We start from the raw sequence: 22,883 nt of genomic DNA, 5'->3' as shown, positions 1-22,883 counted from the left end.
AGTCCAGCTTCGTCTGCCAGGACAGATTACTTACAGACAGAGAAATAGGGAAAGTACATTTCTTTCGGTGTGTGCAGTAGAGAGGCAAAGAAAAAGAGGGAGAAGACAGATAGCTTGTGGGCGTTGATACTACCCATGAGCCCATTTAATGGGCAGTTTGGAATGCAGCGAAAAGACCCAGCTGCCCTCTCTATGGGACAGTGTGTCTTTGAAGACAGAGAGAGAGAGGGAGAGAGAGAGAGAGAGAGAGAGAGAGAGAGAACTAAGCTTGTGGGAAATCCTTGACTGCTGCTGTGATGCTGAATGTTGGTCTGTTTAATTTTACAGACTGTGGCAAGCACAGACACTCAATTGCTCTTGTGTGATGCTGTGAACTTACACATATTCCTGAAAGAGGCAAAGCGCAGAAGGCTTTGTCATACATAAAAAATGTCAAAGCTTCACTAAAGCACATGTTAACATTAACACTGTCTCCTTGCACTACCTGAAGACTTAGCATGACAAGGCTTGTTTCACCTTTTATTTCCATTGTCTGTGCCTGTGCCTCTGTATTTGTGTTTGTTTGTCTATACAGTAGATTTAATTGGACATTTTAATGGAATTTTTCTATTTCAGTATTTGCTTCAAGGCCAGTTTTGATATGACTGTCAGGGTTCTTAGCATAGCCAACTTCCAACAATGCTTTTCCCCCACACACTTTTATTCCATGCATCTGACCAAAAAGCTACTCAAAACCTGATCAATTCTTAGTCTCTGTCTACAAAAGATTTGAAGACCAAAAACAAATTTAGCTGCCCATCCGTATTCAATCACAAACATACACTACGGCCAATTTTAGCTTATCCATTTCACCTGTAGCGCATGTCTTTGGACTTGTGGGGGAAACCGGAGCACCTGGGGAGAACATGCAAACTCCACAAAGTAATGCCAACTGACCCAGCCAAGGCTCGAACCAGCGACATTCTTGCTGTGAGGCGATCGTGCTGTCCACTGCGCCGCTGTCATTGAGATGAAATGTTAAATTTTACATTGGTGAAAAAGAAATTAATATTTAAAAATGTATATTTTAAATGTGAAAAATATTTATTTGTTTACATATAGTAAGTGAAACACTTTTCAGTGTTTATAAAACTAATTTGATCATCAGTTCGGTCGTTTGTTTCTTTCAAAGTCTTTAAATTTAATATTAAGCCTTAAATTGCAAATACTTTTTTTTATTTTATGGGGCATATAACTGGTGACGCAGTAGGTAGTGCTGTTGCCTCACAGCAAGAAGGTCGCTGGTTCGACCCTCGGCTGGGTCAGTTGGCATTTCTGTGTGGAGTTTGCATGTTCTCCCTGCGCTGCGTGCGTTTCCTCCGAGTGCTCCGGTTTCCCCCACAGTCCAAAGACATGCGGTACAGGAGAATTGGGTAGGCTAAAACTGTCCGTAGTGTATGAGAGTGAAGGAGTGTGTATGGTTGTTTCCCAGAGATGGGTTGCAGCTGGAAGGGCATCCGCTGCGTAAAAATGTGCTGGATAAAGTTGGCGGTTCATTCCGCTGTGGCGACCCCGGATTAATACTAACTAAGCCGAAAAGAAAATGAATGAATGGAGCATATAATTCAATAAATAGAATTTAATAATACATATAAAGCATAAAATGTAATAAATATTAACATATTAATTAGATCAAATTAAAAGCTGCACTGGAAAAAAAAATATTTAGCACTCTTGTATGCTTAATTTGAAAAGAAAAAATATTCATCTTAAAACATGAAATAAATGTTACAGAAAGCAAAAAAAATGACTTTTTCAAGCATCAACATATTGTTACAACACCCATGTCAGTGTGTGCCACTCTGGTCTTGTTAATTCTTGTTTTGGTGGCAGAGTCCGGACACTAGCTCTGTCTTGTCCTGTCCTGTAGTGCTCGGCTTGAGGTTTCTTGGGCCCCAGTCCTGGTCATTGCCTTACCGGCACCACCCAGACATCTTGCCCTGCTGGCCCCAGCCCGGCTCCTTGCCCTGCCGGCACCACCCAGACGTCTTGCCTTGCTGGCCCCAGCCCGGCTCCTTGCCCTGCCGGCACCACTCAGACATCTTGCCCTGCCGGCCCCAGCCCGGCTCCTTGCCCTGCCGGTACCTTCCAGACGCCTTGCCCTGTCGGCACCACCCAGTCGTCTAGACCTGCCTGACCCAGCCTGACCTGCCGGCTACCTTCAGGCCTCCAGCACTGCCGGCTCCCCACAGGCCTCCTGTCCAGCCAGCTCTATCCCTGCCATCTCCCCACGGCTCTCCATCCCTGCTGGCTCCCCTCAGGCTTCCAGCCCCGCCGGCTCCCCACAGGCCTCCTGTCCAGCCGGCTCCAGCCCTGCCGGCTCCCCTCAGGCCTCCAGCCCTGCCAGCTCTCCACAGGCCTCCTGTACAGCCGGCTCCAGCCCTGCCGGATCCCCTCGGGCAGCCTCCAGCCCTGCCGGCTCCCGACAGGCCTCCTGTCCAGCTGGTTCCAGGCCTGCCGGCCCCCCTCAGGCCTCCAGCCCTGCCGGCTCCGCACAGGCCTCCTGTCCAGCCGGCTCCAGCTCTGCTGGCTCCCCTCAGGCCTTCAGTCCAGCCGACTTCAGTCAAGCCGCCTCCAGCTCTGGCGGCTCCCCTCAGGCCTCCAGCCCAGCCGGCTCCCCTCAGGCCTTCAGTCAAGCCGCCTCCAGACCTGCTGGCTCCCCACAGGCCTTTAGTCCAGCTGACTTCAGTCAAGTCACCTCCAGCCCTGCCGGCTCCCCGCAGGCTTTCCCACTGAACCCGCCCTGGACTGTCCCTCTGGTCCCGCCCTGGACGGTTCTTCCTGTTCCTCCCTGGTCTTGCCCTCCCATCCCTCCCTTGTTTGTCTTTTTGGGTCTGGCTTGGTTCCCCTCTCTCCCCCCTTCATGTTGTCTTGCCTGTTCACTTCCCTGTCTTGTGTTTGTTGATGTTGCCTGTTTTGTTGTCTTGTGGTGTCTCTTGTCTGTCTTGTACCTTGTTGGATGTTCCCTTTAGGGATGCCAAGTGACGTCCCTTTTGGGTGGGGGGGGGGGTCTTTTTAATTCTTGTTTTGGTGGCAGATTCCGGACACTAGCTCTGTCTTGTCCTGTCCTGTAGTGCTCGGCTCGAGTTTTCTTGGGTCGAGCAATTATTTTGTCATTGTCTGGGTGCGCGTCGTCATAGGTGCGCACGGACCGTGCACGCTCTCGCTTGATGTGGGCACGCGGGGTCTGCGCGTCCTTGGGACGCGCGCTCTTGTACTCGTGTTTGTGTTTTGTTTCGTTAGCATCACGCTGTTTCATTCTCAGTGTCTCCGTCTAGTTGGTTTCGGTTTTGGTTGGCGCTGAGATGAAACATGCGCGTTGCATTTATGTGAGCGCACGGTAAGGTGTTTTCACTTATCGTGTGCTTGTGTTTTGCGTCTGTTGTCAAAGCACGTGGCTCTGTGTTTACATTGGTGGCGTGCTTGTGTTGTGTGCTTCAGTGTTGTGTTTTTTGTCTTGTCATACGAACACGAGCCTAATGAGTTCTCTCATTGGCTGCGTGTTCTAGTCTTGTTTTATGTGAGCACATGGCTTGTGTTGTCTCTTTGTGTCATGTGCTCTCCCGTCTATCATCTAGTCCCACCCTCCTTGTTAACCCATTATTAGTTTATTAGATTCACATGTTTAACACCTGTCTGTTCACCTGTGTGTTAATTTACTACTGCTTATATTCTCCTCGTGTCTGCTGTCCTGTGCCAGTTTATCATCGTATGTTGCCTCATTGAATGTTACCTTGTCGTGTGTATGTACCAGTCCTGATCTCTGCCAGATTGCCTAGTCTAGATTGGTTGTTTGTTTATTTGTTTGTTAATGTTTTCCCCCTCGGGGTAGTTTGTTTTGCTGTTTTTGCTTTTTATTTTTTTTATTATAAATAAATCCTACTTTCCCTGCACTTGGGTCCTCGCCCCTTTTTCCCCTTACCGAACCGTGACAACCAACTTATATATATATATATATATTTATTGTATTTATTGATAAGTAATGCTTCAATGAATTATCTGCCAGATAGAACCTTATAATTCCAAGTGGAAAATTACTTTTCAGAATTAGAAGGTTCTATCTGCATTTACCGAGGTTATTTACTCCAATTTGCAAATGTAAGAGAACTTTCATTATTTAAATTTAGAGAACCCTTAGGGTCTCTGTCATGTTAATGTATGAAAGAGAACTGTTACACATATGTTGTTTGCTTTATAGAATGCAAAAACTTTGACGCTCAATATCTCAAAATCATTTAGAACGCAGATAGAACCTTATAATTCTAAGGTGACGTATTATTATTATTATTATTATTATTATTATTATTATTATTATTATTATTATTATATTCTATAAGTAGTGAAAAATAACAAAAATAACAATTCTGAGTAAATGCTGAAAAACATTCAGTTGCAAGCAACTTATGTACGTTATACCTAGACTGCAAAAAATGTCATTATGATATAGTTTGTTTATTTATTTATTTGTCTGTTTCTTTGCATGAATTAGTGTTAGCACACATACAGTAGTAGCATGTTTAACCATAGTGTTCATGTAGACGTCTCTTTGCAATCTGTATTTTAACAAGTACCAAAATGATTCATTAAACATGTAAATAATTAAATAAAACTAGTGCACAGAATATCATTAATGTTCTTTTTTTTATTATTTATGTCTTTTTTTAGAGGATGACCGTTCTGGTTCACCATATCACCATGAGAGGCGTAACACCATTAGTGCGCAGACTGATGTTGTGAACACATCAGGAAAAGTCAGTGAAGAGCCATCCACCTCTACAGAAGAACGTCCTCCACTGGTAAAGAAAGAATTTCAGAGCTCTCTGCCCCGCTTGGCAGACCACACCCTGCCCTATCGTGGAACACTGTTTGCCATGGATCCTCGTTCTGGATATCTGGACCCTCACTATAGTGAGTTCCTACATATGTATAATATATATATAACAAGTGTGTGTGTGTGTGTGTGTGTGTGTGAGAGACAGTGTTAGCAACATCATACATATATCTATATGGCTCTCTATTACCACTGCTGTGATATGTACATAGGAACTAGGCTACAACAGTGCTGATATACAGCCGTATTGATGTGATACAAGTGTGATATTCTATTTATACAACAGTTTGACAACATAAATTTGTAAACAAGAATAAAAAACAATAGAGTGTTGCAAAAACCCATTAGTGTGAGGAACTGATTTTTTTTCTGCACACAGATTCATATCGAATGTTGATTGTAACAGCTAGGTAATAGGTGATGCTAATTTAAAAATACCATTCTCAGTGATGACAAAACAGAGGATCTTGCTCAAAGGTCAGTACTATTACATTGAACACCTTAAAAAAAATTCAATAAATCAACAGAATTCTATCTGTTTTCCTCTTACTGCCACATCCGGGAACATTAAATCCAATAAAAGCCAAAACAAAAACATCAAACTCCTATATAGTATAACTATATTCAATTCAATATACAAAACAAAGAGTTTTACCCAGAGATCAAGTGTGATTTACCTTCATTTCTTTAAACGGTTTAGCAGTAGTTTGACGTGTCTGCTGAGGAAATTGGTGTTTCCTTTGCCATATTCCCACATTTCTTCAAAGCCTTTCAGACTGATTACAATACAGTCTTGGTCACAGTCTGATGGCAAGACAATGTAACGTGAACCACCAATCATTACTACATGCAGCGTTTTGCAATACAAACTAATTTATTAAATACTTATTCAATGTCATTTATTGAAAAATAACTTTAGCAAACAACATGAACTTACTAAGCAAATCAGTCAAAAGAACAATGGGCAAGTTTCCACATAGCATCTATTATATGTAAAGCTGTAAACTTAACATTGCCATCAAATCTGTTTGCTTTGGAGCGAATTTTATGATTGTGGCCGATTTACCTATTGTAAGGTACAATGGCCACAGTGTTTGTTAAACTATAATAAGTTTAGTCCTCCACGTGGCACTCTCTGTGAAGATGCTGAATCAGGGCTGATACTAGTAGACTATCACACGGCTTTCAGCCAATCAGATTATGTCAGAACTGTTGTATGTGTGTGTGAAGGCCAAATAATCTGAAGGCTAGAGGGTGCTCTCGTAGAAACCCATGAACCTGTCCAAATACACACAAACAAACCCAGGAAATCTCCAGGGAAAAATAACAATTGCTGAGTAAATAGAAGATTTAACTGCTTTCGCTGATTCAGCATGACTATTAATCATGTGACTACAGAATTATCCCACAGAAGAATTTATTTCAAACACTTGACTGTAGTTTTGAGGTGAGGATTGAAATTTCACATAGAGTATTTACTACAGACAGCTCATTGAGAAGTGGCACAAACAGCTGTCGGTATCACAGAATGTATACTGGCATAATAATTTGCGATCTCCAGAAACGTATATAGGGCTACATTTTCAGAATGAGCGTTGGACATTACAATACTCTGCATTGTGCAAAAGAATATTACTTTAAATACTAATTATAAAGTGACTTTTTTTTTTTTGAATAAGCAACAGCGTTGGCTATTTAGAAGGTCAGCTGAAGATGTGAATGCATGGCAGAAGAAAGTAGTTTTTAAGATTTTATGTGTTTTATATACATAATTATGCAGTTAAACTGTTGTATTCACAGCAGTGCTGATACACAGCCATGTCACAGTGCTACTTTTGTGATATTGCTTTTACATAGACTGCCTTCTTCTGATCTACAGTATTTATTTGTTGTTGTTGTTGTGTTCAAACTGCACAATGGATTAGTTATAGGAGGCTTTACACTGCATGACTACAATATAAACAATCGCAGACAACTTGCAAACGCATGCAATAAGTGACAAGGAAATAATTTAAGATCACATGTGAGATTAGAGTTGACAGTTAGATGTCATTAAATAGGTATACATAGGCCTTGCAAAATTGACTGATTTATACAAGTTCTATCTAAACTACATGAATTCAAATTATTATTATTTTTATCAAACTTTTTTTCATTAAAGTCTCAAGATGACAAGTACAAAATGAGCCATGGATTGGACAATTTCTGTAGGAGGAAGCTTAAAATAAAGGAATAGTTTAATGCATAAAAATCAAAGATGTCATTTGACAAAAATAAAACAAAAAAATCTGAAAAAATGTGTTATATGTAATAACAATGAAATGACACAAGGAGAAAGTACTGAACTCCTGAAGTCACATGCATTGCTCAGGTGTGATTCTTTTTTACAGACTTCAACAGAATGTAAAAATTTTGATGGTCCTGTGGGTCTCATCTATAAAATCTGATCTTTATTTAGTATTTTCTATTGGATTCTAGTCAGATGATTGGCTAGGACATTCTACAACTAGATTATTTTTCCTCTGAAACCATTTGAGAGTTTCCTCGGCTGTGTTTTGGATCATTGTCTTGGTGAAATGTCCATCCTGGTTCATCTTCATCATCCTGCTAATGCAAATGTTGGACTGAAGCAGCGGATATTGATTTACAATGACGAAGGGTGGAGGATTGCTGTATAGATACTGAGATTTCAGCTGCTGTCTGGGTTTTCACAGCCGTTCTACACCTCCCTTTCTTCATGTGTTCAATACTATAGAACCTGTGTCATTTCATTTTATTACACATAACTTCATTTTTAAACTAATTAGATTTGTTTTCTTTACATATATGGATTTCTTTGATGGGTATGAACATCTGGTGAAAACTTTAAGTAAACAGCATCTTTAGCAATCTGTTTTCTGAGAAAAACAGTGACGGGCTCAGCACTTATTTTTCCCACTGTGCTCTTAGCAAGAGAGCATAAATGTGAATGGGCAAGATGAAGTAAAGAAAATAAATAGAGAGAAAGAGTGAGGGAGAGCCTTATAAGTCAAAGCCTGTTAAGAATTTAATTCTGCAGACCATCATTGCATGGTGTGATGCTTGTTTGTTTTCATTAAATCATCATTTAGTGGGTTTTACAGTGTGGTTTTATTTCAAATGATTTAAAGATATGCCCTTACTTTTGCTCTCCCTCATAAAACTATTTACAGTGTCATTGCTCGTCATCAGAATCAGTTGTATTGCCAAGTGTGCTTCACACACACAAGGAATTTGTTTTGGCTACAGAAGCTTCCAGTGTACATAAAGTGACAAGTGACAACACAAAATAAATCTGAAAAAATAAAATAATAATAATAAAAAATGATGAACATTAAACAGATGCAGTTAGTCAAGAATTCTGGATGTTGAGTTGTATGTACAGATTGTTATAAATATACAGGTTATAAGGTGCTGTGTACAAGTGCGAATGTAGAAAGTATTGCATTGTATATTGATATAAGGTGCTGTGTACAAGTGCATATGAGAAAGTATTGCACATATTTATTGCACAGTAGGGGAATATTTAACTGTTCATAAGGTAGACAGCCTGAGGAAAGAAACTTTTCCTGTGTCTGGCTGTTTTTGTGCTTGGTGCTCTGAAGCGCCGACCAGACGGTAACAGTTCGAACAGGTAGTGTGCTGGGTGTGAGGCGTCCAGAGTGATTTTGCGAGCCCTTTTACTCACTCTGGAAGAGTACAGTTCTTGAAGTGTAGGAAGGGTTGTGCCAGTGATTCGTTCAGCAGTCCGGACTATTCGCTGTAGTCTACGGAGGTCGGGTTTGGCAGCTGAGCCGAACCAGACGGTGATTGAAGTGCAGAGGATGGATTGGATGACAGCTGAGTAGAACTGTACGAGCAGCTCCTTTGGCAGGTTGAACTTCCTCAGCTGACGTAGGAAGTACAGTCTCTGCTGGGCTTTCTTCACAATGGAGTCTATATGAATGTCTCACTTTAGATCCTGAGAGATGGTGGTGCCCAGGAACCTGAATGACTCTACTGCAGCCACAGTGCTGTTCATGATGGTGAGTGGGGGGAGTGCAGGGGGGTTTCTCCTGAAGTCCACTATCATCTCCACTGTTTTGAGCGTGTTCAGCTCCAGGTTGTTGTATCTGCACCATGACGCCAGCCGCTCCACCTCCTGTCTGTATGCAGACTCGTCACCGTTCTGGATGAGGCCGATAACAGTAGTGTCGTCTGCAAACTTAATGAGTTTGATGGAGGGGTCTTTTGCAGTGCAGTCTTTGGTGTACAGGGAGAAGAGCAGTGGAGAAAGAACACATCCCTGGGGGGCACCAGTGCTGATGGTGCGGCTGTCGGATGTGATTTTGCCCATTCTGACTAGCTGCTGTCTATCTGTCAGAAAGCTGGTGATCCATTGACAGACAGAGCTAGGAACAGAGAGCTGGGTCAGTTTGTACTCAAGCAGTGATGGGACGATGATGTTAAAGGCAGAACTGAAGTCCACAAACAGAATCCTTGCGTAGTTCCCTGGTTTTTCCAGATGTTGTCATCTTCATTAGCAACTAAGTGATTTGTTGGTATAGTTTTGGTCCATCCAGCTTAATGCATAGAGGTCAACTACATTACAACCAGTCAAACCTTATATTTTAAATAATGCAGACCTGACCACCTCAGCAAATCTGCTAGTCTCCATGTAAAAAGAAAATATTCAAAGAAATTAATCATGGTGGGCTGTGCCAGATAAAGAGGAAGATCTGGGTAGTGTTGACTGACATGGACTTATGACAAATTCTCACAAATAAATGAATAGTGGAATAAATTACAAGCTACAAGACAAGCTGAAATTGTTGTAATCAACACTATCGCATTTGTCATTCTTTCACTCATTGCCTTCGGCTTAGTCTCTAATTTATTGCTAAAGCGGAATGAACCATCAACTATTCAGGCATATGTTCAGTGCAGTGGACGCTCATCCAGCCACAACCCAGTACTGGGAAACACCCATACACTCTCACATTCACACATACTCATACACATGCACAATTTATTTTATTCAATTCACCTATAGACCAATTACCAACCTACGTCACATATGACGACACAGGGGTCCCCGGTTGCAAATAAAATACCCAGGCTGCAATAGTAAAGATATCATGTTGTGCGGTAGGATGCCAAAGTCCAAAAATAGAAAACCATAAACCACACTGCTTTAAGGCTGACTGCAGACGTCTTTGGCTAAAAGGGAGCTGAATGAAGTGACGACCTAATTAGAAATGCTGGACTTTGCAGTTCTCATGTCATATCAGGTAAGTTCACGCTATGCCGAATCATACACATTACTCATTTTTGATTGCAGAAATGATTTTAGCAAAAACAGTTATATATGGTTAATTAAACTGCGGACACTGAATGCGAAGAATGAAACGTGAAAGTATAAGTTATTAAGGTAAACTTGGTTTTATATTCACACATTCATTCAGTGACAACTTGTGACACACTCCCTATATCGTTTACCTTGGCACTTTGAGTATTCGGTTTGAAATAACCTGCAAGTGTGACTTGAAAACAACATTAACACTGTTTCTTTGACTGTGAACAATGTTGTACTTTGATAGTCATTGGCTGCTAATATGATTTCGCTATTTAGAGTTTGCAAATAATACTTTTATGAAATATAGTATTAGAGAGAAAGTCCGAATGTGCGAATATAAAACCAACTTTACCTCTATGTGTAAGTTCACATACCCTGCCATACAGGTGCAATTCTCTGACAGAATGCTGTCGTTTTGCGTGTTGGTGATTAATTACCTAGGCCTTGTATAACGTTACCTTCGTCTTCTTTCCTTGTCTTTGGCTAAGCAGATCGTTGGTTTTTAGCTCTACATAGTGTTGAATCTGGTCATCCTGGAGCATTAATTCTTGTACGTGACCACACAGAACAACATTGTTGGCATCCAAAGACTTGTAGATCTTTAACTTCTCTCTTGTAAAATCATTTGGAGCTTTAATGAGATTGTATATTTGGGGCTGGATGCTTGGGAGCGTGCTAACGCAAATGGACCTGTCAGATGAACGCCGCTCACTTTAACGTTAATTTTGCCGAATCACTGTGCTTATCACTGGGTGACAAGCTGTTATAATATGCTGAAAGCATTATGTAAATAATATATATAATGTGTAATCAATATATCTTATTTCTAAGACAACAACAAACTCTGTACCGCATCGGATGTCATTCCCTCGCTGTAAATGCTAGTGCTCCCGGCTTCTTTCTGCCACCTCCCTGCGCGCGCATCCTGAATGTTTACAAACATGGTAACTGGTCGATAGCACATGTCTTTGGATTGTGGAGGAAACCGTAACACCCGGAGGAAACCCACGCGAACACTGGAAGAACATGCAAACTCCACACAGAAACACCAACTGGCCCAGCCAGGACTCGAGCCAGTGACCTTCTTGCTGTGAAGCGACAGTGCTAAATACTAAGCCACCATGCAGCCTATCACAATTGTTTCCAGCATAGTATATTTAAGTGTTTTACATAATATAAGAGGAAATTAAGGGGGACAAAAACATATTGAAATATGGGAACAGAGACTGCGACAAAGCAAAAAAGTGAAATACACAACAACAACAGCAACAACAATAGTAAAAAATAAAACTGGGTGCTCTGGATAGCTGGAGTCTCTAGGAGAGTGGAGTGTGTTGGATAAAAGTCTTGTAGTGGGTCAGATGCCAGGTGAAGTTGGGAGATATTGAAACAGTTGATTAAAAACCAGGTGAAGAGAGATTTATTTGTCCAAATGTATATTTTATACCCATAGAGATCATTAGTTTAGCAGTTAACTTTGGAGTAGAGAAAGGTGACGGTGAAATGATTGCTGGTAGATATGGGAGGCACTCTGTCCATCAGAAGTCATGCGATTGTGACCCTGTGATTGTGAATGGTGGTTCAGTGGAGGTGTATTCATGACAGAACTTGTTCCCCATGGGCAGCTATCAACACCTGTAAGTGACTGCGATGGCAGCCATGGCCTCTGGATGCTGGATGGTCCTGCTAGATAACAAGCTTGAAATCATTGAGGAAATTTGTATTGAGGATATCATTGTGTTGACCCAGAACCTTTCATTTGGACCGTACCCCTCTCACTCCATTGGGAAAACCAGGTGGCCATCTCACCACCTGCAATCCAGAACCATGAACCACAAAAATGTTCTGAGAGTCTTCAACTTCAGATAGAGAAGGCACTTCACACTGGTGGATTTGAGGTACAAGAGCATCTGTGAAAGTTTTAAGAAGTGATAAATTAAATGATTTTGATGAAGTACTATGCAGGGAGGTGAAATTTATGCGGGATGGGGTGAATATGCGGGATGGGGAATGGTTTTATGTAGTGGGGAATGGTGTTAGAAATGTGGATATCTAAGGGAGTTTTGTACACACTCAGCTCAGGGCAGGAAGCAGACCAAGTTGTTCTGCTGGCTATGGCAATATGAACTGAGATACTGACCTATGTTTTTCTTCTGCTCAGCCTGGGCATTTAACTGAGAGTGGTAAATGGATGAGAGACTGAAAGATACTTCAAGGAGATTGAGAAACAAACTGAAACAGTAACTCTGCAGTCTCAATAGCTGTGGGTAAACTCTTAAGGGTTATTAGCTTGCAGGCTTTACAGACTGTAATGGTCTGAGTGGGGATAGAACCCGGGTCTACGATGTGGTTAGCAGTACTTCTTACTAAGTGAGTACTTACGTACTAAGTCAGCTACTGGTGGCCCAAGAGCAGAGGAGGAACAAAGTTAATCCACAATGCATGAATTACAAAAATAATACAGTCTTTACAGAAGAGAATTTGACAAAAAGGAGAGGCAATATCTTTCTACACCCAGGGTTAAAAAAACAAAAATAGGAAAGCTGAGCTTCCCAAAATACATACAAAATAAAATAGACACAAGGATCTCAGAACAATCAAAAAAGAACACAGCAAGCAAAAAATCTTGAGAATAACTTGACGAGGCAGCTAAGAGGTAGGGTTCAGGACTGAACACAGAACAGGATACAAAGCAGTCTTATATAGAGCAAAGAACAGGTGGTGGTGATTAGGCTAATTACAGGGGAGTTTAAAGGAACAAGAGTCACTACCGCCATCAAATGTTGAGCAGTATAGGACAATATCGCTGCGCGCCCTGGTGGGTTGGAGAATGTGCTGAGATATTACAGTAGCCCCTCCTCTAAGAGCGTCTCCTGATGTTCCCTTGGGGCTCCCTCTGTGCCTGGTGAAATTCTTTGATGAGGGAAGTGTCCAAAATGTCTTTAGCGGAGAGCCAGGTGTGCTCCTCCGGACCAAACCTATCCCAGTAGACCAAGTACTGTGTCCTCCCTCGTACCTGGCGACACTTAAGCAGTCTGCGGACAGTGAAAGCAGGATGACCATCAACAGTGCATAAAGCAGGTGTGGGTGCTCTGTTGGGATGCAGGATGGAGCAGAGAACATGTTTTAGTTGAGAAACATGAAATGTCAGATGTATTTTTAGGGCCCTGGGTAATAGAAGGCGGTAGGATATAGGATTGATTTTCTTAATATTCTTAAAAGGGCCAACATAATTTGGAGCCAACTTATGTGACTCTACCCGCAAAGGAAGATTTCGGGTTGAGAGCCATACTCTTTGGCCAGTTCGGAGGGAGGGTCCTGCCTTGCGATACCTGCTGGCCTGTTTCTGCTGATTATGGACAGCCCTTCTCAGGGAAACACAAGCCTTCTGCCAAGAATGCCGGCAGCGGTGAATAAACTGGGTGGCAGCTAGCACTTCCACATGTGGTTCCTGACCAGGAAACGGAAGAGGGGGAAAGCCATAGACACATAGACAAAAGGAGACATATTAATGAAAGAGTGATGTAAAGTATTGTGAGCGAATTCTACACAAACTAAATGGGAGGTCCGGCTGGAATGATTGTTTCCTTCCAGGCAGACCTTAGCGTTTTTTTCTACTTCCTGGTTTACTCTTTCTGTCTGCCCATTATACTGGGGGTGGTAGCCAGAGGACAGACTGATCAACGAGCCAATGAGCCGCCCAAAAGTCTTCCAGAACCTGGATGAGAACTGGGGACCCTGATCAGACACGATATCCTGAGGAAAGTCATGCATTTTAAAGACACATCCCATTAGTAGTTCAGCTGTCTGGTTCGCAGTGGGAAGCTTGGGTAATGGTAACAGGTGACACATCTTAGAGAACCTGTCCACCACCACAAGGATTACCATATTTCCCTGAGACGGAGACAATCCTGTAATAAAATCAAGAGTAATATGGGACCAGGGGCGACTCGGGGTGGATAGTGGATGAATTAGTCTCTGGGGTCGAGTTCGGGGTTCTGAGCACAGGTGGGACAATTAGAAACAAACTCTTGCACGTCTTTCAGCATCATTGGCCACCAGAACTTCCTCAAAATCAATTTGTAGGTTCTGGTAATACCGGGGTGCTCTGAGGGGGAAGAGGAATACGCCCACTGTAAGACATCAGAACGCATAGAGTTAGGGACAAATAAGCTCCTAGGTGGTTCATTACCTGGGTCAGGGTGACATTGCACCAGGCACGCTGGGTTCGGGGCAGCATGGCCTCTCAGAAGGTTTGAACTGTCTCGAGAGAGCCTCAGGCTTGATATTCTTGGACACTGGGTGGAAGGAAAGTGTGATTTTTAACCGGTTAAAGAACAGTGACCATCTAGCTTGTCTAGCGTTCAGTCTTTTGGCATTCTGTATGTAAGTGAGTGATCAGTGATCAGTCTGGTGATCAGTCCAAATGAGGAAAGGATGAGATGCTCCCTCAAGCCAGTGCCTCCACTCCTCCAAAGCTAATTTAATAGCCAGTAGTTCCCGGTTTCCAATGTCAAAGTTTGCCTGAGTTGGCGTAATTCTATGTAAATAGATGGCACATGGGGGAAGTTTGTTGTCTGCTTTACTTCTTTGAGATAGGACTGCTCCAACTCCTATATCTGATGTGTCCACCTCTAGGATAAAAGGCAACTCAGGATCTGGTATATTGAGAATAGATTCTGAGGTGAATCTTTGTTTGAGGGTGTTAAAGGCTGTACTGACCTTATAGTTCCTGGTAAAAAAAAGGGGTATTCGCCTTCTTGGTCAGGGAAGTTAGTGGTTCGGCAATAGAACTGAAGTTCCTAATAAACCTGCTATAAAAATGAGCAAACCCTAGGAAGCTTTGCACCTCTTTGATAGAGGTAGGCTGCGGCCAATCCAGCACTGCCCTAGTCTCGTTGGGGTCCATCTGCAAGCTGCCCTTAGAAACAATGAATCCGAGAAAAGAGACGGAGGAGACATGAAACTCACTCTTCTTCAGCTTCACGAATTGCCCATGTTTGAGAAGGTCTACCAATACCTTCCGAACGTGTTTCACATGTTCCTGGTGGTTATGAGAGAAGATGAGAATGTCGTCCAAATAGACAAAAACAAAGTTGTTAAGCATCTCTCGAAGTACATCATTAATAAATGACTGGAAGACAGCTGGAGCGTTGGCTAGTCCAAAGGGTCATAACTTGGTACTCGTAGTGGCCAGTGGGAATGTTAAACGCTGTCTTCCACTCATTCCCTGCCTGATCCTGATGAGATGGTATGCACTACGGAGATCCAGCTTGGTAAAGATCTTTGTAAGATCTCAAAGGCTTTTGTCATTAGGGGAAGAGGGTAGCTATTCTTGATTGTAATGCTGTCGAGACCTCTATAGTCAATGCAGGGTCTAAGTAAGCCATCTTTTTTTATCAACAAAGAAGAATCCTGCCCCGGCTGCTGACATGGAGGGGTGGATAAAACCACTATCTAGGGACTCTTGTAGATACTTCTCCATAGCAACACTTTCAGGCCCAGGGAGGGAATACAACCTTCCGCGGGGTGGGCAGGTTCTAGGTGATAGATCAATGGGGCAGTCATAGAGCCTGTGAGGGGGCAGTGAGGCTGCTCAAGTCTTACTGAAGACCTCAGCTAAGTCAGAGTTACTTAGGACTAAGCCTAGCGGGTTGCAGTCTACTGCTGAGAAGTTTCCTTTTGCACCAGAGTCAATGAAGATCTCCACCTGGTGGGGTTGTTTAAGGGAGATAACTGCCTGGAGGGTCAAACCAGAGAAAATGGGACAGGGAATTATACCTACTCTCGCCCCGGGGGCCCCTACACCGAAACTAGATCTGACTTTTCCCGACAACTCTGGGCACGCTGCCTGGAAATGACCTGGCTTCCCACAATAAATGCAGCACCTCTCCTTCATTGGTTGGGTTCTTTCAGCGAGATTCTAGTAGTGCCTAGTTTCATGGGTTCCTCAGGATCCAGTGTGGGATAAACAATATTGTCATGATGGGTCATGACTGTGTCCGGCTCTCTCTTTGTCTGGTGCTCCTTAAGGTGGTTGTCCACCCGAATGGCTAAACCAATTAGGGACTCAAGGTCTGATGGGGAGTCTCTGAATGCCAGTTCATCCTTAAGCTTGGAGGACAATGCATTGTGGAGGATCGCTCTCAGTGCAGATTCACCCCACCCACTCTTGGTGACTAGAGTACGGAACTCAATGTCAAACTCATCGATACTGCGGGAACCCAAGATAGTCTTAGGAGTCGGCGTCCTGCCTCTCCACTGTCCGCTGAATGGAGGAACACTCCCTTCATCTCTGATAGGAAGCGGTGGATATTAGTGGTTAGAGGGGATTTATCCCACAATGCTGAGGCTCAATCCAGGGCCTTGCCTGTGAGGAGTGTGATTATATATGCCAACTGACTGCAGTCAGTAGGAAAACAACTGGGTTGTAGTTGCAAGATCAGAGTGCACTGAGTAAAGAATCACCTGCAGTTCTCGAAACTGCCATCAAAGCGCTGAGGAGGGGGCAACTTGGGCTCAGGTGTTGACAAGGGAACTGACTGTGGAGTAACGATCTGGGCCATTGTGGTCTAAGAGTGGGGATTCAAGAGGCAAAGGATTTCTGATAAAGTTTGGTCATGCTGCTGAAGTCAGCTACTGGTGACGGACTTAGTCCACAACGTATGAATTCCAAAAATAATATAGTCTTTACTGAAGAGAATTTGACAAAAAGGAGAGGCAATATCTCTCTACAGCCAGGATTGAAAAAGTACAACAAAAGTAAGAAAGCCAAGCTTCCCAAAATACATACAAAATAAAATAGACACGAGGTGTATCAGAACAATCAAATAAGAACACAGCAAGCAAAAAATCTTGAGAATAAATTAACTGGACACTTGATGAGGCAGCTAAGAGGTGGAGTTCCGGACTTAACACAGAACAGGATACAAAGCAGTCTTATAAAAAAGCAAAGAACAGGTTGTGGTGATTAGGCGATTACAGGGGAGTTTAATGGTAAGAGTCACTACGGCCATCTAATGTTGAGGAGTATAGGGCAATATCGCTGCGCCCCCTGGTGGGTTGGAGGACGTGATAAAGTGTTAAGAGATTACACAGACATGATCCACAACAACCAGGATACCAATTCTTCCATCTGAGGATGGGAACTACTGCAAAATCTACTCCCAAGTAGACCATGGCCTTGATTGGTAGAAAACGAGTGGGGTTGGCCGGATAACAAAATAACTATAACAAAAGCTTAGGCAACACAGCAGAATCTTGATGTTCTTATATTGGCAATCACAAGTGGCTTGCACCTTCTGTTGGTCCACCTGGATGCCATCAGCGGTGATGAAGTACCTAACATAAAACAGGAATAGATAATGTTGTCATTAATATACACAATAATAAATTAGTGATAAATTAGTGAAAGAACTTATATTCATAATGTGCAGCAGGGGTAATAAAAGCTATTATCCTCCTTATCAGGCTTGTGAATTATGAGCAGAGGAGAAGATGCAAGCTCCTCAAAGTTCCTCAAGGGCAGTTGGTACTAAGACAAATGCATCGGTGTATTGAATTGTCTGGGAGGTAGAAGGGGTTAATCATGCAGTCTTTGCTCCTGGTGTGAGCAAATACTTATTTGAACTGATTGAGAACAAGATTCCAAGAGTGAACATAACGGGGCTTTTAGATTCCCAAATAGCAATTTTTAATAATCCTAAACAATTGTAGCATGTCAGACTGCACAAACATGTCAAACCAATGATCAAAGATCACAGATTTTAGCCTAGGATTTCAGAAATGTTTTAGGATTTCAAAATTTCTTTTTTAGATGACCAAATCGTGGCTGAAATCCCCAGTGTAAACAGGGCTTTAATGAGAGAAAAACAGTTTTTATGAATGAAGATAAGAAATTTTTTATATCTAAGAACAGAAAGGGGGAAATCAAAAGGACTAATCTTGAGCACAAAATAGAGTTGAAAATAAATTATTCAAATGCAAGCATGGGAAGGACTGGATTTTATGATGGGAAGTAATAAAAAATCCAACATTTTAGCATATTTGCCAATGAATTAAATGTGTTTTAATTGGTTCATTGTGGCTGAATATAGATTAGAGTCCACTGGAACCTCTTAAAAAAAATCCCATCTCAGTCGCCTCACAGCAAGAAGGCCAGTTGGCATTTCTGTGTGGAGTTTTCATGTTTCTCCTTGTGTTTGTGTGGGTTTTCCCTGAGTGTTACTGCTTCCCCCACTGTCCAAAGACATGTGGTATAAGTGAAGTGGATGAACTAAATTGGCTGTAGTCTATGATTGTGTGTGTTTGAAATAGAGTGCATATGGGTGTTTCTCAGTACTGGGTTGCAGCTGGAAAGGCATCTGCTGCATGAAACATATGCCAGAGTAGTTGACAGTTGATTCCACTGTGGAGAGGAGACCCTTGATAAATAAGAGACTAAACCGAAGGAAAAAAATTAATGGATGAATGAATGAATGAATGAATGCGTGTGTGTCAGGAGCAAACCACCAAATGGTACGTAAGTGCTAAGGAGGAGTAAGATAAAAATAGAGCAATGGCCTCTGAGAAAGTCTTACAAATCCAACATTAATGCTCAATTTACACAAACTCTTAGCAGACACTGCATAAGTGAATAAAGGACTGGCACATTTAGCATAAAGAACCCAGAGGATAAATAGCCCTCTGTGAGAGCATTAGTTCAAGCAATAGTATTAGCCATCATTCCTGAGCCTTATCCTCTTTTCTCACACAAACACTGGATAAGAGTGCCATATCCTGCTTAGCACCGTGCTGAAGCACACTATGAATAAGACTGATTAAAAGAGGGATCAATGAAGAAAAAAATGCTAAATGTGTGGAAGTGTGAAATGCAGCTAGCACTGTGACATTTATGGTTGTATTGAATGATGATTAGAAGGTCATTGGGCCAAAGCAACTTGCTGGTATTGCACTTATATCTTTTGGGAAAGTGAAAGATGCTTCTCTTTTTGTCCTCTTTCCTAAGTTTATTTCCTTTAACAGATGTGCACTTCATCAACAAGAGCTATGTCCCTTTATGGGAATTAAGCATGCTGAATTAAATGTTTCACTTTTATATGAATCTTATGATGAAACGGGAATGATTTTAACCAGTTGAGCTGAGAGGGAAGGAATCTTTGCTTTCCCCCAGTGCTTTAAAATCTTGGACATACACATGATTGTCTCAGAAATGCTAAGCCATATCCTTTTCTCTGCAAACTGAACAATAGGTTTATTCACGTTCTTCAATGCGCTCTTGGCTGTCCTTATGGACTTAAAGCGTTTGAGCCCTTTCACACTTTTACAAGGTTCTCAAGAGTTTAGCTTTTTGAAGTTCCTTTGTCTTTGACATTCAAGCCCACAAGTGTCATTAAAGCAAAGAGTGTTGACTCTGAAGCCTACTTAGTGTTGGTCACAACTTATCGGTGTGAAATATTGTTCCCAATCAAAAGCAGTCTGGATTCCACTTTCAGCTTGATCAGCGGTATGAGGCAACAGTTTCAGTCCTCTGTGTTCTTGCTTGGATAAAGATCTGCCAAGTTTCATGAAGCCTATAATCCTCTGCCAAAGCCTCATTGATGCCACGCATCAGAATCTAGACAAACCCGCACAAGGAGGGACTGATGATATCCCACCAAAGAGACACATCCAAATCTCTGTCACAGCTTGCATCCCGTCTGGTCAGCTCTGCATTGGTGCGCACCATATCAATAGATATTTTTTACTTCAGTGACCCTAACGGGTAACATCCAGCCACAGTGGTGCAAACAAAGCACTTGTTGAGGGCTATCTGAGATGGTAACAAAGGGTTGAGATTGACACTGAATCATTGGGCGAATAGTGCTAAGTACTTATGAAATTTAACTGAGCTTTAAATATATGCTTTCTGGGTTAGATTTATCTTTGGAATTTTGTCAAATCCAATTCCAAATCCTCTAATTAATAGTGATCAATTCTTTGTTTTCATTCAAGTGCTTAAAAAGATAAAACATGTATGAATCAAATTTACAGTATTTTTTTTTTGTGCCATTAGTTGAAGACTTTAATAAAATATAAATACATTCCTTTCTTTATTCTTTGCATACTAGTCATTAAATTACCACAGAAGTTTAGGTTCTGACAGGTTTTGTTCTAGCATGCATAAAAACTTTAAAAAATTTATTATTATTATTATTATTATTATTATTATTATTTAAAAACAAGTATCCAGTTCTTAACCTTGCATAAATATATATGGGAACACACAAAATACTTTGCTGACCTTAAGTTAACTACAAAGAAAGGAATTTATTAAATTTTTGCCTTATAATCCATTATAACATATAAAAAGTGCATACATTTGTTCATTGTGCAATATAAATTACCATATTTTAAACAGTTACAACCATAAATGGTGACGTGTCATTGCTGACTGTTATCAATATTCATGAGATAATGCTTACATGTGTAAATTATTGATTTAAGGCATTATACTGTAAATGTATTAAGAATACCCCTATGATGGAATATATATTTAAATGTCATCTGGTGTTAAAAATCATCGCACCCTTAATAGTTATAACCACAAATATGTAAGTATTATGATGTATGTAATATGATGACATCACAACCCTGATGCTTTCTAAATGACTTATATGTTTCTGCATAGTTTCCATGCATGGTATAAGTCAGATTGTTTTCATGCAGGGAAAGAATCATTAGTGGAAGAAAGTAGAGTGATACCTGGTAACTTAGCAAAAAAATAATCAGAAGCATAAAAGAATGCGAACTAAAGGATGTCAGGCCCATCATAGACTTAACATTGTCTTCAAAGATTGCTGGAACAGGTGGCAGCTCAAGACAATCACACTCTGCAGAGAAGCATCCTTTCAGAAGGAGATAAGGGATCCCTCTATACAGGCCATAACCCAACCCCCCAACACCCCCTCCAACCCATCCACCCCCCACTACACGCGCACACTCACACACACATACCCCATGCTGCTCGGTGTTGGAGGCTCTTTGATGTGTGTGAAGTGGGATGACTGGCTGGGTCTGAGGCGCAGAAAGGGTTCAGTGTGGAGGTCTCTGAGGTGCTCACTACTCAGTGTTCTCATTAAGGCAGTGGGACTGGGTTAATCAGCTTTAAAGTTTACACACATATGCTTTTGTCTAAGAGCCCTGACCAACCACCCCTGGGCACCACCTGTTTGATAAAGAGGAGGCGAGGCAAAGCGAGAGGAGAGTCTATGTTCATTCCCTGACTAATTTGTCTTTTCTTTCTCTCCTGTGCCCTGGTCGTGCTCATGATTATTTGGGAATTTAAATTTTAGGGGGAGGGGTAAATGGATTACAACTTCTCCTTGTTTTTGGGCTACAACTCTCTTGGTGTTAAGAGGGATGTATTTTTGCACTGAGGGATGGAGCAAAGTGCAGAGTGTAAACAAAGGCAGGAACATTTTTAAAAAAAATGTTTAGGTACAAAAAAAGCAGTACAAATGGAAATTATATTGACAATTTATTTATGTTAAGTGTCCAGCATTTTTAAATAGTAAAAAGTTGAGAGTGATAAAAAGTTAAACAAATTAAGCCACTTCGTTGCAGGCCTTAATTTGCCCTGAGGTGCTGACTCATATCTGCCTTTGTGGTGTAACCAGGGCTTGACATTAACACCCACCAACCTGTGAAAAATGGGTAGATTTCAGTTGTGTGGTGGGTTAGACAGACACTCCCACTTGGCACTTTGGCTGGTTGAAAATAATCCTTAAATTGCCAGTGCTGGCTCATCACTAAAGATTACAATTTTTGGGTGCATGCAAATGTAATCTTAGAATCGAGAAGAGGCATGACTGATAACTGTTTGGGCGAGAAAAAGAAAGAAGGTGAATATCGAATGAAGGATGATCAGGTGCACAGTGAGACAGGCGATCCTCACTCACTGACGAGAATTTTGTCGCACGAACAGCTGATGTGATGCATGCAAGTGCTTAAAAGCTCCCGTGTCCCATTTAATTGCATGAAGAAACCATGCCTGAAAACGCAACTGGTGCGATCAGTTCTCTTTTAAATAAGATAGAAAAGCGTTGCTCATGCACTTACAGATTTTTGTCAGCAGCAGCGGATGCCGCTTTTGCTTTAACAATTCTTTTAACAGATTGTTAATATGCCTAATGTTAACCATGCGCACGCGATCATCCTTTAATTATTGCACATGGAATGTTTTTCACATGTTGCTTACAGTTATTTTTGTTAATACAGTTTAGTTTTTATCCAATACAATAACATTGCTTTAATAGGAGATTAACTCTCTGTTTATTTATAGTTAACTGGTGATCTGGGACCTTTAGCCAGGACAGACTGCAGTGTATAGTTTTAGATACATGAAAATAAATTTTTAAAATGTAAATTGTTTTAAGTACATTTTTGTTGAATAAAAAATGTATGTATACAGCTATATTTTGCTTGTTTTGACATTATTAAAAATGTGTGGCAAGGAAATAATTAGTTTGGTGTGAGAGAGAAAATTGGTAAATCCTTAGTTTTGAGCCCTGAAAAGTCAAGTGAAATAAAACTAATTGCAATGCAACACTAATTGCAATGCAACTAATGAGCAGTCACAACACACAAAAAAAGTGTAATGAATGAGGAGGCATGTTGAAT

General features: G+C 41.5%; 1 protein-coding gene across 1 annotated transcript in view; it reads left to right on the top strand.

The window, feature by feature from the left end:
* LOC130218719 (transcriptional activator GLI3-like) overlaps window positions 1-22,883 on the top strand; it is a 300,195-nt gene that overhangs the window by 147,148 nt on the left and 130,164 nt on the right. The window contains 1 exon segment of the mRNA XM_056450972.1: window positions 4,705-4,947. Coding sequence (XP_056306947.1) covers window positions 4,705-4,947 — 243 coding nt within the window.

Source organism: Danio aesculapii, chromosome 24, assembly GCF_903798145.1.
Source record: "Danio aesculapii chromosome 24, fDanAes4.1, whole genome shotgun sequence".
NCBI classification, from domain to species: domain Eukaryota; kingdom Metazoa; phylum Chordata; class Actinopteri; order Cypriniformes; family Danionidae; genus Danio; species Danio aesculapii.
Note: the sequence above shows the minus strand (reverse complement) of the source record. Positions and strands in the feature narration are given on the sequence as shown.